Source organism: Pongo pygmaeus, chromosome 4 (assembly GCF_028885625.2).
Source record: "Pongo pygmaeus isolate AG05252 chromosome 4, NHGRI_mPonPyg2-v2.0_pri, whole genome shotgun sequence".
NCBI classification, from domain to species: domain Eukaryota; kingdom Metazoa; phylum Chordata; class Mammalia; order Primates; family Hominidae; genus Pongo; species Pongo pygmaeus.
Window position 1 is genome coordinate 55,812,522 of NC_072377.2, and position 14,704 is coordinate 55,827,225.

Genomic DNA, 14,704 nt, shown 5'->3' on the forward strand with positions numbered 1-14,704 from the left:
ATTTTTTTCTCCATTTTCACTACTGCCAATAACTTTAAACTTTGTTGATCAATGAGACAAAAAAGACAAATAATGCAATACTATACATAGGGAGAGTAATAGGTAGAAAAAGAAATGCAAATGGCCAGGAGTAACAGAAGATGTTCAACATCAATCCAATCAAATTAATGAGTCTTTAAAATGCAATAGCAGTCAATGTTAGCAAGATTGTAGGTATTAGGCATTCTCATAGGAATATAAACTAGGGCCATGTTTCAGGATCATATTAGGTCACAGCAATTAAAAAATGTTAAATTCATATGCTCTATAGCAACTTCTCAGGTTGGAATTTATCACATGGAGAATCTTGTAAAATACATAAACCAAGATATGTTATTAATGTTATTGGTAGCCTATTGTTTAAATAAAAAATATATTTACACAATACAGTTTTTAAAAGTAGGAATATCTTGAAGGTAAATTATTAAACAAAAATAGAAAGCCTAGGCGGGGCGAGACTTTATCTCATGCTTGTAATCCCAACACTTTTGGAGACTGAGGCGGGAGGATTGCTTGAGCCCAGGAGTTTGAGACCAACCTGGACAACACAGTGAGACCTCGTCTCTAGAAAAAAAAAAAAAAAAAAATACAAAGCGTAGTTCTGAACATCCTTTTGTGTAATACTGAAAGATAAAATTTTATTTTCTAACTTGTTTAAGATCTATATTCTATATGGGAGATGTGTATTAAGGTCATTTTTTAAAAGATACTCAAGAAATTGTCAACAGTGATTATCTTAAGGAGAGATTCTAGATGTCTGGGGGTAAGAGACTAGAGGAAGGAGAATTTTATATTTCATTTTTACCTTTATTTAATTTTTTGATTTTCTTACTAAGTGCATGAATTATATTTTTATGTCAGCGTGTTTTATCAGACAAATAAAATTATGAGCTATTTCTGTTTCCTCTCATTTTTTTTATGTTTAAATAAAGGAAAATGAGGTATATCTTTTTCAAATTTGATAATCTTGAGTCCATGATTATTATGAAAGCCCTCTGTTACCTTTTTACTTCCTTTCTGAATGACTGTTTGTGTTGTAGAATCATTAATTTCTCAAGACAAATGTCTCAGAAGGTAGATACAAAAAATGGTATACATTTTTTTATTCAAGCTAATTTCATGTTATGAACAAAATTACATAATGTCATTTCTAAGACCTTTCTGTGATCTATCAATCCACTAGGTTAAATAGCAGAAATCACTTCCAAAACAAATCCTTTTGCAGTCAGCAAAATGAAGCAATTATATGAATAAGTTTTTCCACTTGGCCTATTTTTCTGCCCATGGTTATTAATCAGTCTCACTGACTACATTTTCCATTTTACATCCCCTTTCAGGCACTACTCCAGGTGGCCAAGCATATCACATTATGTAAATTAAATAAAACAAAATCTTTTCCCATTGAGCAAATGGATACACTTCACCTCTAATGCTTCCAGTCTTTCTCAGATCATTCAAAAAGCATGATATGGTTTCCATAAAAGGACATTCATCCCATTTGACTAACTGGAATTTCCTTAAGTAAAATTTTACTCCAGCTAATCTTTACCAAATAGCTGAATTGATTCAAGTTGACACCCTGTTATCTACCAGCTCTTCCAGCCCTTTTGCTTGATTGTTTTGTCATTTTGCCTTTTCTTCTCTTCTAAAGTGGGAGTATGGAGATTGACCCTTCCGAAACAGCTGTGTCATATCATGATCCTTGAGGATACCAGCTCTTAACTGGCTGCACATCAAAATCACTGTTTCCTTTTACCAATACTCTAGACACACTCAAGCAGAGATTCTGGATTCTGATTTAATTGACAAAGAGTAGGGCCTGGGCATTTTTAAAGCTCCCCACATGATTCTGTTGTGCCTCAACTATCCCAGCCCTTAAGCAGGACCAAACATTTCTTCCATCTTAATTATTATTCTCTTAAACTTAGTCCAATTCCTTACAACTGATAGATTTCTATATACTCATCTGCCTTGAGTGATGACAATTGATATGGTTTGGCTCTGTGTCCACACTCAATCTCATCTTGTAGCTCCCATAATTCCCACATGTTGTGAGAGGGGCCCAGTGGGAGATAATTGAATCATGAGGATGGGTCTTTCCTGTGCTGTTCTTGTGTTAGTGAGTAAGTCTCATGAGATCTGATCATTTTTGAAATGGGAGTTTCCCTACACAAGCTCTCTCTTTGCCTGCTGCCATCTATGTAAGATGTGACTTGCTGCTCTTTGTCCTCCACCATGATTGTAAGGCCTCCCCAACCATGTGGAACTGTAAGTCCATTAAACCTCTTTCTTTTGTAAATTGCCCAGTGTCAGGTATGTCTTTATCAGCAGTATGAAAACAGATGAATACAACAATACTGTAACAAATCTGCTCACATCTGTACTCTGTATAGGAATTGCAGTGTTACAACATTAGTGGCTCTTAATTCTAAGAGAGTTAAAAAATATTAATGCTTGTCCCACCCCTAAAGTCTAGGGTGTGACCTGAGCATTAGGTTATTTAAAACTTTTCTCAGGTAATAAACATGTGCAGCCAAGGTTGAGAACCACTCTATAGGGCCAAGATATGTAAGAAAATTCAAGTCCTTTAGCTGGGCATGGTGGCACACACCTGTAGCCCCACGTACTCTGGAAGCTGAGGTGGGAGGATTGCTTGAGCCCAGGAGAGAGAGGCTGCATTAAGCTATGATCACATCACTGCACTCTAGCCTGGGTGACAAAGTGAGATCATGTCAAAAAAAAAAAAAGGGAGAAAGAAAGGAAGAAGAGGAAGGAAGGAAGGAAGGGAGGAAGGGAGGAAGGGAGGGAGAGAGAGAGAGAGAGGGAGAGAGAGAGAGAGAGAGAGAAAGAAAGAAAGAAGAGAAAGAAAGAGAAAGAGAAAATAAGAGAGAGGAAGAAAGAAAGAAAGAAAAGAAAAAGGAAGGAAGGAAAGCAAGAAAGAAAAAAAGAAAGAAAAAGAAGAAAGAAGAAAATAAAGAGAAGGAAGAAAGAAAGAAAGAAAGAAAGAAAGAAAGAAAGAAGGAAAGAAGGAAAAGAAGGAAAAGGAAAGAGAAAATTGAAGTCCTGCCTCGTCAAATGCAGTACTCCATTTTCCCAAAGGGATCCCAAGGGAAACTTAACTACAGGATAAAGACAGACAAAAGGACATAAATTACAACTACTCTAGGTGCACATATTATTTTGTTTCTGAAATTGGTTTTAAAATATCTATGTCAGAGTTCATTTCTAGAACTTTATCTCTAGAAAACATATTTTCACTTCTCAATACAGGAAAATGGAGATTGGAAAAATGAGGTTGGAAAATGATTTCCATGATTATCTCTCAGCTTCTTTTTTCAACTTCCCTTTTTTCATCTCCGTATCTTCACTGATACCTAGGAATCTCTGTTACATCACAGTCTTCAAGAGCTTTGCTCGCAGCAAATTAGTGAAGACATTAGCTTTCAAAATTATATGATATTCTCTCACAAGCAAGTGTCTACTTTTAATAGGGAAAGCTATGTAAAGATTTTAAATCTCATTCCAGAAATACCACATCTACTCTACCTATTTATGAGAACAGTCATGTCTCTAGACCAAGATAGAAATTCATAGTCAGGAAATAAATCCCTGTAGGGTTTTTCCACAGTCCCAATATGTCCCCTACTGTCCTGATTTTAGCAATAAAAATTCCCCATCCAGAAAATCCTTCATTCCTGAGTAAGTTGAAAGATTGGTCACCCTATTTCTATCTGTGTCTCTTTCTTTCATAATTGGCTCATAATCATAGCAGTCACAATTTTGAAATATTTTATTTTACTGAATTAGTCATTGCTGTTTTCTCATTTTTTAAATAATAAACACTTCTTAAGAAGCACTGGAAATATACCAAAAATAGTAAACAATAAAACAGAAACCATTGGCAGAAACAGCCACTATTAAAATCTTAATATACTCCCTTCCAATGTTATTTCTGTTAATGCAAATTAAAAAATCAGAGATTTGCCTCGGTGAACTAGATCTCTTTTTACCTTTAGATATTATTTGACAAATATATAGCTCAATCATCTATCCAAACTTCTCTTTTACAGACTCCATGCCAATTAACCTTCTCCTATGAAACTATAATTTCTTCACATAGGATAAATATGGTTATTGACACACAAGCTTTCTTAGTTACATTGCAATCCAGTTGTGCGTCCCTAAATTTACAACAGTTGGATTTAGAATGATCATTACTAAAGAGGCTTGGTCTTATCTCTTGCAATTTTCTTCTTCCTTCTTAAATTCAATTCTTGTAATGTAACTATAATTTGGGGGTATCTTTTTGCCTCATATTCAAATTGTCTTTCAAACTGAGGTACATTTCTGTATTTCTGTATTTGTATATTGTATATAATAGTATAGAAAACAATAATGAGATTATAGTGTATGTAGAAGTTTTGAAGTATAATTAAATATTTAATATATAAATATATTAAATATGTATAAAATATCTGATTAGTAATAAGATAATAATGTATCTACCTCCTAGTTTTAAAACTAGGACTTTGAAATACCAGCAAAGGCCACCTGCTTTGACCAGCATCTCTTTTCCCTGCCTGCTTTAATCATGTCTTGGGTCCTGACAAATTTGCCCCCAGATCCCTCCCAAATTACTCTCCAACTCTGTTCTGTGTTTCAGGAAAATAACATTTATTTCCCAGTCTCCTTTGCCCTCCATTTTCCCAGTAAGCTGTCCAGTGAGAGATGCCATAAAAGCCTGCCTCTTCTCTGTAGGGCTACTTCCCACCAGATAGCCCCTCCCGCCATGGACCCAATTCCCATTATCTCTAGCAACCTGCCTGAAGTCCTGGCCTCTTGGCTCTGATAACAACACCTTCTCCCATTATCCTTCTAGTCCTAGGGGCAGTACTGGTTTCTTGCTCTTGAGCTGCTGACTCACCAAGCCTGGTTTGGCTTCCATCACTTGTGTAATCAATCACCTGTATTAAATCACCTCTGCTTGAAAGACCAAGAATAGTTTCTGATTTATAAGCAAACACTGAAAGCTCTTCTATTTCTTGTTTGCTAAACAAGAATTGTCAAAGTTAAATATTTTATTTTATTGAATTCACTTTTTGCCTCTCCTACAGTGATGATTTGCTTTTCCTCCTTTAACTTGTTAATGTGATGAATTATACATAGATTTTTTTCTGTTGTTAGAAATCCTTGCATTTATGGAATAAACACAATTTTCATACTATATTATCTTTTTTATAGATTTCTAAACTTAATTTGCTAACTTTTAATTTAAAATATTTGCCATTAGGTTCACGAAGAAAGTTGGCGTCTAATTTTCCTGTCTTACACATTTCTCATATAACATTGGTATCAAGGTTGTATTGGCCTCATAAAATGAACTAACAAATGGACCTTTTTTTATTCTGGAGTTGTTTTTATAAAATGGAAATAATCCATTTCTTGAAAATATTTGATAGAACTCACCAGTAAAAATGTCTGGGCCTGCTGGTTCTCTTCTTCTAAGAAGAATTTGGAACTTATAATTAAAGCTCCTTTAATGTGTTAGAAAACTTTCCAGGTTTCCTTGAACATTAATAAATTCCAATGATGAAAACCCCTCAGATATTAAATATAACCTTAAATATAACCTTTCCCCAATTCAATTTTTCTTTTGCAGATCTGATTAGATACTCTAATTTTTCAACCTCTATTTCACATATCCATTTTCCTTTCCTCCTCTGTACTGTCTTCAGCATAATTTTTTTAGTCTAACTTCCAACTCACTTATTTTCTTTTTGGTTCTATCCAATATTGTGTTTAATCTGTCCATTTAGTTTTTAATTTTCATTATATTTTTTATTTCTAAAAGATCTCTTAAATTCAGTTTCAATCTGCTTAATATAAAATACACACACTGTCTCAATTTATATTCCTGGCACACCTCATTGATTTTTTAAACATATTAAACATAGCTTTTATAGTTATATAATCATTCTAATATCTGAAATCTTTATGGGCATAACTCTGCTTCTGCTCATGATGTTTATTTCCTCATGAGTTTTGTAAGAGTCTTACTTTTTTCTCATTTTGGATGAAATTTCACCTGTGGCCCTTCTTTGAGACATGGGGTGAATGTGGGTTTCTCCAAAGACACTTTGCCTTCGTCTTGTGTTTGGAGGTAATACCAACATGGGATAACTGTAAAATAAATTATCAGTTTGATGAGTGGGTTTTTTTTTTAATTATACTTACAGTGAAAATTTAAACTACAAATTCATGTGAAGATGGCCTTGTCATTTTTCCTCTAAATAGCACCGAGTTTGAGGCAGGAAAATTTCCTGGCTGTCTCCCCCTGAGGAACAGGTTTTTATCTAGTTTATCCTTTCACTGAAATTATAGTCCTTCATATCTCTGGCTTTCAGCAGTTTTCTCCTGTAAGACTGTTATACTGGGCAGGCACTAGGTTTTGTCTCACACTCTCCCATATCCCAGGTGGTCATAAAAATTGAAGCTCAGGGTACTAGGGCCAGGACTGTCCTTATGGAAGCCTCTGGTTTGGTGGTCTGCATACCTCTCTGGATTTATGTATTCTCCTTATGCTTGGCCTATGTGGTTCACCTTAATTTCTATCCAAGTCAGTAATATACTTTTGAAAAATGACATGTACATTTTATCTGGTATTTGTAGATTTTATATAGCAGGATAGTGATTCAGCAAATCTAGTCTACCACAATGCTAGGAATAGAATTCCCCTAATTTTTGAAAACATTATATCAAATCATGTTTATTGCCATTAATAGTCGTATAAGTGTGCTTTTAAGTAACTGCATTTTGTTATAGCTCGTTGTGATTGTATATTTAACTAATTCACCCCTACCTCATGTTTTTTGGGAGTGAAGGTTGTACTCAACTCACTATATTAAGTAATACTACAGTAAACATCAATCTATACATGCATTAATAATGATTTCCAAGAAAGTAGTGAAACATGGTCATAATCACCTTTGAGGCTGATGGTACATATTTTCAAATTGCATCTCAGAAATAATGATACCAATTTGTGCTCTAATCAGCCGCATATGAAAGTGTCATCTTTCTGTTCTCCAACCAATACAACTACCACTGTTTTTGTACCTACAAATCTGGCAAAGATGTGAGAAGGCATCTTATTCTTTCAATTTGTATTTCTTTGGTGACCAATGTACCAAATTACTCTTTTCCTATTTATCATCCATTTCAAACAAAATGTAAACCATTTTTTAAATTTTTTTATATTAATACAAATCCTAAATCACTACTTTATTTATTCAATTTCCTAAGCAAAATTATATGTGTCCCATTTATACATTTTATATTAGATCATTCTGCCTTACATTTATATGCTAAAAACTGTCAGAATTATATAATAATTATGAACAGTTGATTATAAATAATATCTTTATTAGGATATTTCTCCATAAATCTAAATTTCATCAATCCTTCTTTAAATATCTCTACACAATTTCTTCTTGTATTATATTAATAATTGCAGATACACTTCTTTTTGCTATTTCTATTAATTCTTTCCTATTCCTATTGTCTGTTAGTCTCTCATTTTCTCCCATAAAATAAATAAAAATTTTACTATCAGATTCTGTGATATATTACTTCTTATTCCCAGCCTTCAACATTTTAAGAACTCAGATTGACCTTTTCTCCCATTCTTATTTCAAGTTATCAGCATATCAGTACTTGGGAAATCTCATCAAGTGTTTAACAGTGCATACCTTACTGACTCATTATTTATTTCAATTTAATCTTTCTTATTTTCATTCAGCTTTTTTCTCAGTAATATGACTTTTTCAAGCTTTTTATTTTCTAATGCATTTCTCCAAATAGCAGCCATAACCCTTATATGCCCTCTTTCAATGACAACAACAAAAGTGTGCTAGGCTTCTTGGAAGAAAATAATTATACCAATTTAAGAAGGAGAAAATTGATGTACTGATAAACAAATGTGCATCTTAGGATCATGTTTCTCACAAGCAAAGCAGTTCCAGAAATTCCTAGGACCCTAATGGGTTTTATTGTAAATAGGTTAAACATATCACTTAAAAAATTGTTTTCTACAGTTCTCTAATATTGCTTACAATTGTCCACGTTTCCATGTTTATAAACTTGCCTTTTTTTTTTTTTAATGGAGTTTTGCTGTTGTTGCCCAGGCTGGAGCCCAGGCTGGATGGCAATGGCGTGATCTTGGCTCACTGCAACCTCCACCTCCCAGGTTCAAGCAATTCTTCTGCCTCAGCCTTCTGAGTAGCTGGGATTATAGGTACGTGCCACCACACCTGGCTAATTTTTTGTATTTTTAGTGGAGACGGGGTTTCACCATGTTGGGCAGGCTGGTCTCGAACTCCTGACCTTAGGTGATCCACCCGACTTGGCCTCCCAAAGTGCTGGGATTACAGGCGGGAGCCATTGCGCCTGGCCTTATACTTGCCCACTTTTTAATTCTAAGACCTTGCTACTCAATGAAGGATCCTGGGACCAATACCATCAGCTTGACTTGAGGGCTTGTTTGAAAGCAGACTCAGAATCTGCAATTTATCAGGATCCCCAGGTAATTTGTATGTGCAGTCTAGTTTGGTAGATCTGCTCTGGCAGACTGGAAGACTCTTCTATCTGCCTCACGTAAGGTGCAGGTGACATAATTAGGTAATCAAGCAAAAGATCACATTTTTTAATAAGAAAGAGACACTGGCCATTATTTTGAGTGGCAAAACAGGTTATTCAGTCCCAGTTTAAAATGGAAATGACAGAGACCAAGATCAAGATTTTTAATTTGAGATGTGCCTGCGCTGCAATTACATTTGCTGAATGAAACTGCTTCAGTAATTAGATGCAGGTTTCTTCTCTCTTCTTTTTGAGATGTAGAGAGGACACAATAGGCTCATGGAACTTAAAGAACTAGACACCAGCTAACAAAACATGCTATCCAGCCTCTTTCATTTCACCATATTGCTTTCTTGAAAACATAGTACAGTGCCAGTTTAGCATTGAAAAAATCAGTTCTCCTAATTCTAAAAAGAGGAGACAGCCAGGTGTGGTGGGTCACTAAAAACACAAAAAAATTAGCTGGGCATGGTGGTGCATGCCTGTAATCCCAGCTACTTGGGAGGCTGAGGCAAAAGAATCGCTTAAACCTGGGAGGTGAAGATTGCGGTGTGCTCAGATAGCGCCATTGCACTCCTGCCTGGGCAACAAGAGCGAAACTCCGTCTCAAGAAAAAAAAAAAAGAGACAGAGAGAGACAAACTGTAATTTCATTTCAGAAGTTTTATAAGGTACTATTTCCAATTCTTTTTTTCTTACTCCATTGAAGTGTAATTAGCAGTATGTGAAAATTTCCACTTTATCCTCAATCAGTGGCCTCTCCTTCCAATTAGCATATTTTTTTTCTATTAACTTTGTAAAGTGGGATTCTTGTTTTACACATATCCCTGGAAAGTATACTTAAACTGTGAGACCCTGGGATTTTATATTTCCAAATAGAAGATACCATCCTCTTGTATCACAAAATGTACTTAAGATGGTTTGGATTATATTTAAATATTCTTGAATGAAATAGACTTAGTGACTGAAGCCAATTATTATATTTTTCCATACCAAAATAAATGCAATAGGAAAAGATGACAGTTATATCTAGTATTCCTGCTTCAATATTGCACAAATTAGAAACATACATATTCTGTTATGTTACAGGGTCTAGGGCTTTGGGAGGACAAGGCTGCAGTCAGCCGAGATCGTGCCACTGCACTCCAGCCTGGGTGACAGAGTGAGATCCTTTCTCAATAATAATAATAAAAGTAAAAAGAAATATAATATTTAATCAATATATGCACACACATGGGTTTTTCATGACACACATGACATGTGTGTACAGTGAAAAAAATGAGTAAATCTAGAAACCTGTATTGCCTCAATAGCTAGCTGAGTACTTCAATATGCATGTTTATTTCAACAATTTTGTGTTAAGCTTCGGTGGTAAATAAGCAGAGAACACTGACCATAATGAATACTTCTTTTGATAAGGGTTATCACTACACAATTAAAATATGATATAGTTGGCTGGGCAAGTTGGCTCACACCTATAATCCCAGCACTTTGGGAGGCCGAGGCAGGCGGATCACCTGAGGATGGGAGTTCAAGACCAGCCTGACCAACATGGAGAAACCCCGTCTCTATTAAAAATACAAAATTAACCAGGCGTGGTGGTGCATGCCTGTAATCCCAGCTACTCAGGACGCTGAGGCAGAGGTTGTGGTGAGCTGAGATAGCGCCATTGCACTCCCGCCTGGGCAACAAGAGCAAAACTCTGTCTCAAAAAAATAATAATAAATATATATTATATATAATAAATATATCATATATATGATATAGTTTAGAGTTAAACACTGACTGCTCTTGGGAACTCTGAGGTATTCTGAGGGATATAAATAACATGAAGAGAATAACACATTGGCTTGCAGCAGATTAGAGTCTGCTACCTGCTTGAATACTTGCTTTCCATGAACTATGAGGATCCCATTAGCTTTTGAACCACTTCTACTTGTGTTTAAATTTACCCTTTAATTTTGGGGTTTGACAGGCTCTGCCCTTCTGTTCCGCTTGAGCCTGGCTTTTCCTACTCTGACTCTCTTTGATTCTTGACCTCTGAATCTTATTCCTATTTTACAATAAACACACATGGCACATATGCCAATAAGTAGAGTGGAAGAGGGAAAAATTGTCAAGGAACTATGTTTAATTTTGTTCCTTTCGCAAACCAGACACCATAACACAAAAATTTTAGGAATATGTGCATGTTCAGTAGCCTTCGATGCAATTACACTGGTTATTACAAAGTGTTAGATAATCAATATTTTTTAAAGATTCACTAGTCCCTTCTCATAATTTTAGAACTTTGGGAAGTAATAATACAAATGTATTTTTAGCTGTGTCCTTTAATCTTTTACTGTTTCCTCTATGTGTGGTGTTTGGTTTGTGTGTGTGTGATAATTATTATAAAGATCAGAGGCTAACAGAGGTGTTTATCACAAACTTTTAAAATTTTTATTTTTATTTTTTAATTTTTTTTAAGAGACAGAGTCTCACTGTGTCACCCAGGCTGGATGCAGTGGTGCCAACTTAGCCCACTGCAACCTCCGCCTTCAAGGTTCAAGCGATTCTGCTGCCTCAGCCTCCCAAGTAGCTGGGACTACAGGAGGGTGCCACCATGCCCCACTAATTTTTGTATTTTTAGTAGAGATGGGGTTTCACCACATTGGCCAGGCTGGTCTTGAACTTCTGACCTCATGATCCACCCACCTCAGCTTCCCTAAGTGCTGGGATTACAAGCGTGAGCCACTGCGCCCGGCTGCATGACCTTTTAACTTGTCTCATACACTCAGTATACTCAAGATATACCTTCCAAAGTGAAAAATTATGGCACGTTGCAGCCCTGACCACTAACTGAGAACTTTGATGCTTTGGATTTTGGAGACCTCATTTTATCACCTGGTCCTTTTACTTTATGACTTGCCATGCTGCCACCTTTTCATGGGATTGAGGTCAAGATAATAATTCCCAACTGGTCAGGAATATTGTGCCCCTTTGTTTTTATATCCAGATGCAATAGAGCCCCTGACACACCACTACTATGGTTCTTAGGATTTGGAACAAAATGCTTCTTTCTTTGACAAAGTAAATGTTTTCTTTAAAGAACTCTTGATTGATCCTGGACCATTGTAGAAACTGAAGTCTTACCAATACAAAAAAATATGACAACATGAGCTGCTTATCATGAAATAAGTGTTTTCCAGTTAACTATCCTGCTTCATCAGCAGGTAGGAATAGTAGAATCTATACCTATGTCTTCATGGGAAGTTCTCTATGGCCAGTTGATTAGTGAGGGAAAAATTGAGCCTGATTTACAGAAGTCGCTGTACAACATCACAGCAACAGCCAAAAGTAGATTGCTTAGGCATTATAACCTACTTGAATGCAATTTTAAAAGAAATTCAGCCTATGTAATTGGTCGTCCACGATGTCTAGAAGGAGAGATATTATTGATTTATATGTGGCAGCTAATAATTTGTCTAGATAATTAGGAACTTGGGGCCAGGCCTGGTAGCTCACACCTGTAATCCCAGAACTTTGGGAGGACAAGACAGGTGGATTGTCTGAGGTCAGGAGTTTGAAACCAGCCTGGCTAACATGGTGAAACTCCATCTTTACTAAAAATACAAAAATTAGCCAGGTGTGGCGGTGTGTGCCTGTAGTCCCAGCTACTCGGGAGACTGAGGTGGGAGAATCTCTTGAATCCAGGAGGCAGAAGTTGCAGTGAGCCAGGACTGCACCACTGCACTCCAGCCTGGGCAACAAAGCGAAACTCCGTCTCAAAAAAAAAAAAAAAAGATAATTAGGGACTTGGAAGGACAAAGATTGAAGGATTGGTGACAATGAGTTTTTGGGGAAAAAATATGTAGATGAACCACAGAAAATGAGCCAGAGTGTAAGAATATTTGTGCTTAATATGAATACTCACCAAACTATCATCAGGAAGGTTATCAAATAGATATGAAGGTATGAAACAACCTCTTTCACCAGGCACTACATTGCTTGCTCAGAAGGCTAATAAACAGCAACATTGGTGGTAGCAGTAGAGAATACACATAGGTTTAGCAACATGTTGGAGTTTACCACTGTCCCTTACGAAAGCCTATTTAGCTGTCAAGACTATTAGGTGTCCAACACACAAGCAACAAGGACCAAGGCTAAGCACACAATAACATATCCTGGGTGAATAAACCAGTCACCTTTTGTCAGACTCGTTGATTTTACTGGAGCTCCTCTATGATAAAGGCAACAAGGAATGTTGTAAATGGAATCTACCTTTATCCTTGAATTACATTTGCTTGACCTGACATCATGTTTCTCTGATCACCACTCTCCATGGGTACATTGAATGCCTTATACATGCTGCCATAATATCCTGTTCTACATCCTTCTATTCAAAGAACTTGTTGTATAACAAATGAGTAGATATTCACTGGACTCACCTGGTCCACCATTTATCCTATCACTAACGAAAATTATTATTATTATAGAATGGCAAATATTTTATTAAAGACTCAATCACAGTGCTAGCTGGAGACAATGGCTTATAAGGTTGTACTCATGCTAGAGGATGTGATGGTGTATCCTCTGAACTAGTAACTAAGTATAAGCTTGTCTGGTGTCTCCCATATAAAAAAACAACAATCTTTGATCTTTGTTATGAATGTTGAAGTGACTCCTTTTGTCATTGCATCTAATGATCCACTCCAAATACTTGTCTCTTGTCTCTGAGATTCTAGGTTTTTGCAGAATTAGTACCCAAGGGGATAGTCTCAGCAGTATTCCATTTTATGATCCATCCTTCATTAGAGGATGAGAGACTTCTAACTGGCCTTTTAGGTTGCCTGAGACCTTTAGACAAATAGTCAAAAATTTAAAATTTAAAATTTAAAATGTGGCTACACTGTTGCATGGGGTAGTAAATCTTGACCTTAAAACTGGTATTTGTAAGAAAAACAGAAAGAATTCAGGGATCCCCTTTGATGGCTCCTAATTCTATACAGTCCTATAAATATTCATGAAGACTAGCCAGGCGTGGTGGTGCACACCTGTAATCCCAGCTACTCCAGAGGCTGAGGAAGAGAATAACTTGAACCCGGGAGGCGGAGTTTGCAGTGAGCTGAGATCGTGCCACTTCACTCCAGCCTGGGTGACAGAGCAAGACTCTGTCTCAAAAAAAAAGAAACAAAGAAATTAACGAAGATTAATTGCCAAAACTTGGAAGCAACCAAGATGTCCTTTAATAGGTGACTACATAAGCAAACTGTGGTGTATTCATACAGTGGAATATTATTCAGTGCTAAAAGGAAAAAACTATCAAGCCACAAAAAGATACAGAAAAAACAAATACATTTTGCTAAGTGAAAGAAGCCAGTCTGAAAAGGGTACATACTGTGATTTCAACTATACGACATTCTGGAAAAGGCCAAACTATAAAGACAGTAAAAAGATCAGTGGTTATCTTTGCAGACGCCGCTGTCGCTGGGAGCCCTGTACTATCAGCCATGGTCAAACCCATCGTGTTTTTTGATATCACCGTCGACGGCAAGCCCTCGGGCCGCATCTCCATCGAACCGTTTGCAGACAAGATTCCAAAGACAGCAGAAAAGTTTCGTGCTCTGAGCACTGGAGAGAAAGGATTTTGTTATAAGGGTTCCTGTTTTCACAGAATTATTCCAGGGTTTATGTTTCAGGGTGGTGACTTCACACGCCATAATGGCACTGGTGGCAAGTCCATCTATGGGGAGAAATTTCATGATGAGAACCTCATCCTAAAGCACACAGGTTCTGGCATCTTGTCCATGGCAAATGCTGGACCCAATGCAAATTGTTCCCAGTTTTTCATCTGCACTGCCAAGACTGAGTGGTTGGATGGCAAGCATGTGGCCTTTGGCAAGGTGAAAGAACACATGAATATTGTGGAAGCCATGGAGCACTTTGGGTACAGGAGTGGCAAGACCAGCAAGAAGATCACCATTGCTGACTGTGGACAATTCTAATGAGTTTGACTTGCATTTTATTTTAACCACCAGACCCATTCCTTCTGT

At 36.6% G+C, this 14,704-nt stretch overlaps 1 protein-coding gene across 1 annotated transcript; it reads left to right on the top strand.

Annotated features, from left to right (window-relative positions):
- Positions 1 to 14,122: 14,122 nt before the first annotated feature.
- Positions 14,123 to 14,656, top strand: LOC129036904 (peptidyl-prolyl cis-trans isomerase A-like 4C). The gene has a single exon (XM_054488598.1). The coding sequence runs from the start codon at positions 14,162 to 14,164 to the stop codon at positions 14,654 to 14,656; it is 495 nt and encodes a 164-aa protein (XP_054344573.1). The 5' UTR covers positions 14,123 to 14,161.
- The last annotated feature ends 48 nt before the right edge of the window (positions 14,657 to 14,704 follow it).

Excerpts from the sequence above, each read along its gene's own strand:
- LOC129036904 (XM_054488598.1), top strand. The coding sequence starts at position 14,162 with ATGGTCAAACCCATCGTGTTTTTTGATATCACCGTCGACGGCAAGCCC.